This window comes from Octopus bimaculoides, chromosome 13 (assembly GCF_001194135.2).
Source record: "Octopus bimaculoides isolate UCB-OBI-ISO-001 chromosome 13, ASM119413v2, whole genome shotgun sequence".
Classification (NCBI taxonomy): Eukaryota; Metazoa; Mollusca; class Cephalopoda; order Octopoda; family Octopodidae; genus Octopus; species Octopus bimaculoides.
The window spans coordinates 28,545,136-28,547,993 of record NC_068993.1 but is presented as its reverse complement, the minus strand read 5'-3'; the positions used below and the strand labels follow the sequence as shown (position 1 = coordinate 28,547,993).

The window sequence follows — 2,858 nt, the reverse complement described above, 5'->3', positions numbered from 1 at the left end:
AAAACTCCGCAAATGGTAGGTTTACATACCCGTTGAAGATGTTGAAAGCCAGGATAAGATCTCGCATCCTCCGTCGTTCGAATGAAGGCAATGCCAGTTGTCGGAGACGTTCCTCATACGTAAGCTTAGACAAGCCCGCGACCATTCGGGTGGCTAACACGTTCCGCTGAACACGTTCCAGGTGCTGAATGTCTTTCTGGAGATGTGGGTTTGAGGTCTGGAGGCAATATTCGAGGATGGATCGAACTAGAGTGACGTATAAAGGCCGAAAGACGTCCATTGAAAGGTTGACAAAGGACCGGCGGATGAGGAAAAGATTCCTTCTGGCTTTGTTCGCCGCCTCGATACACTACCTTATTGGTTTGAAAGTAGTATCGATCATTATGCCGAGATCCTTCTTAAGGTGTTGGCGTTTGAGGCTAATAGTCAAGGGAGAGTTTAGAGGTGAACCTATTGGTAAATGGCTGCATTTTTAGGCGTTCAAGGGCAGATCCCATTCTTCCCCCAATTCCAAGCTCGGTTCAGCGACGATTGGAGTATGTTGTAATGATTCCTGGGCGAGACAAGTTTGATGTCGTCTGCAAATAGGAGGACTCTTCCATCAAGAAAATCTGGTAGGTCATTGATATAGAGAAGGAAAAGTATTGGCCTCAGCACCGACCCCCGGGGAACACCGCTGCAGGCATTCGTCTCCGCGGAGAGATCTCCATTTATCTACACTCGAAAGGTTCGATGGCTCAGGAAGGAAGAAATCCACGAAGTCACCAATGGTTGAATCTTGTATGCTTGAAGTTTGCGCAAGAGCAGTCGGTGATTAACGGAGTCAAACACTTTTGTGAAGTCCAAAAATACCACGTCCACCGAGTCTTTTTCATCCATGGTCCTTGTAATCCACTCTTCAAGATTTGTTAGACAAAATCTTCGGGGTAGAAATCCATGCTGCGAGTCGGGTATAGCATTTGAAGTAAGAATATGATTCATGAGAGATTTCTTGACGATGGTCTCCATGACTTTGCAGAGGATGGATGTCAGACTGACCAGTCGATAATTACTGCCCTTTTTGAATATTGGACATACGGTCGCTTTCCACCAGTCTTCCGGTACATTTCCTTGCTCAAGTGAAAGATTGAAAAGAGATGCCAGAGGAGCCGCCAGGATACGTGCTAGGACACGTAAAACAGCTGGATGGACACTATCTGAGCTGACGCTTTTGTCTTGATGAAGTTTTGAAGGGACAATATAGACTGCATGAGATGAGATGGTGACTGGAGGCATCGGTTCGATTTGCCTGCCTGATATCAATGTCTCACGCCCATCATCTATTCGGTAGATAGAAGAGAACATGACAGCAAAGAGTAAACTTTGGGAGGTGGAGTCTGTAACAATATTTCCTTCGACATCTCTCAGTGCAACCACTCGATTATACAGTCGTTTGTTTCGTTGAACATGTGCATAAAATCTTTTTGGGTTAGATTTTGCCTGCGATTCGAGGTTGCGTTCAAATACGCCACGTGCCTGTCGGACCATACGTTCCGCCTTATTTCTTTTGATTTCTGTAGATTTCGAAAGCAGCTGTGGTTCTACATCACACCAAGCGACATCTCTTAACCTTCATTCTCGTTTCACATTGCTGGATATCCAGGGCTTGTGTCTTTGTTTCCGAGAGAGATATAATGGAACAGCACTTTCAGTCACCCTTATGATTGAGCTCTTGATCGCCTGCCATCGCTTTTCCACCGTCGGTATTGCTGTTACTTTGTCCCAATCACAATTCTGGGCTGCATCTACAAGGGCGTTCTCGTCCATTGCATGGAACTTTTGTCTTGGTGCTGGAACTGGTATTGAAGAAGGGATTGACGATGCTACGTTGAATGTTAGAACCATGTAATCACTTTTACCCAGGGATAGTAGGATCTTCACATCAGAGATAGTTGTCTGGTACTTTGAGAAGACAAGGTCAAGTGTTGATGGCTGTTGCGTATTTCGAAACCTCGTTGGTGTAGAAATATCTTGGATAAGGAATAGATTTTCGGCAGTCTGCAGCAAGGTTTGATCGAAACGAGCTCCTGTTGGGCAGGAATACGCCTCCCAGTCAATCAGTGGTGCATTGAAGTCGCCAGCTATTAGACAATCTGCTTGGGATTTTGATATTTCAGCTATTGCATTTAGAAGCCGTTGGTCATCATCAGGTTCTGCTGCGATGCACGGACAGAATGAGAAAGCTGGTTTTTGCAAGTTGAATTTTGCACAGGATGACATTGAAATAGCCTGATGGTTGCGCATTTGGTGGGAGCTCACACTGAGAGGGCTTTAGATCTATTTTGATGAACATCACAACGCCCTCTCCGCGAAAACCGACTCTGTCACATCAGAACGTAACCCTCAATTAAAAATTCAGCATCCTGAATATCAGCATGCAGCCAACTCTCTGTAATGATCGCAATATCTGATTCCTCTTTGACAACAAGCACTTGAAATTCATCTAACTTAGCCAAAAGTGAACAGATGTTGGTATAGAGAACTCGAAGGGCATGGCGATGTTGGGCACTTTGCGCTGAAGTCAGTTTGGGGTACCAAACTTTGCATCTTGAAGGCTCAATTGTTGATGCAGGGACTAAATTTCTGGAGTTGTGATAATCAGTGGGTTCCTCTATAGAAACCTTTTCACTATCTGGCCATCTCTGATGACAAGGCCTTTCTCTCTGTTGGAGATTCTGTTCTGTGCTCCAACCTGAGAGCTCTCCATCTGATTCTCTCTCGCGGAGAATACTCCTTCCGAAAACTCAGGCTGTGGTTGTCGCCGAAAACTTTTTTGAGCAGTCAGTGATAAATCTTGAAGCTTGGTCAGCGATTGCAAA

At 45.2% G+C, this 2,858-nt stretch overlaps 1 protein-coding gene across 1 annotated transcript; it reads right to left on the bottom strand.

The window, feature by feature from the left end:
- Window positions 1–714: 714 nt before the first annotated feature.
- Window positions 715–1,527, bottom strand: LOC106869323 (uncharacterized). The gene has a single exon (XM_014915025.1). It carries the CDS (start codon window positions 1,525–1,527, stop codon window positions 715–717), a length of 813 nt encoding a protein of 270 aa, XP_014770511.1.
- Between the last annotated feature and the right edge of the window lie 1,331 nt (window positions 1,528–2,858).

Coding starts and splice junctions, on each gene's coding strand:
- LOC106869323 (XM_014915025.1), bottom strand. CDS start 1,527: ATGGTCCGACAGGCACGTGGCGTATTTGAACGCAACCTCGAATCGCAG.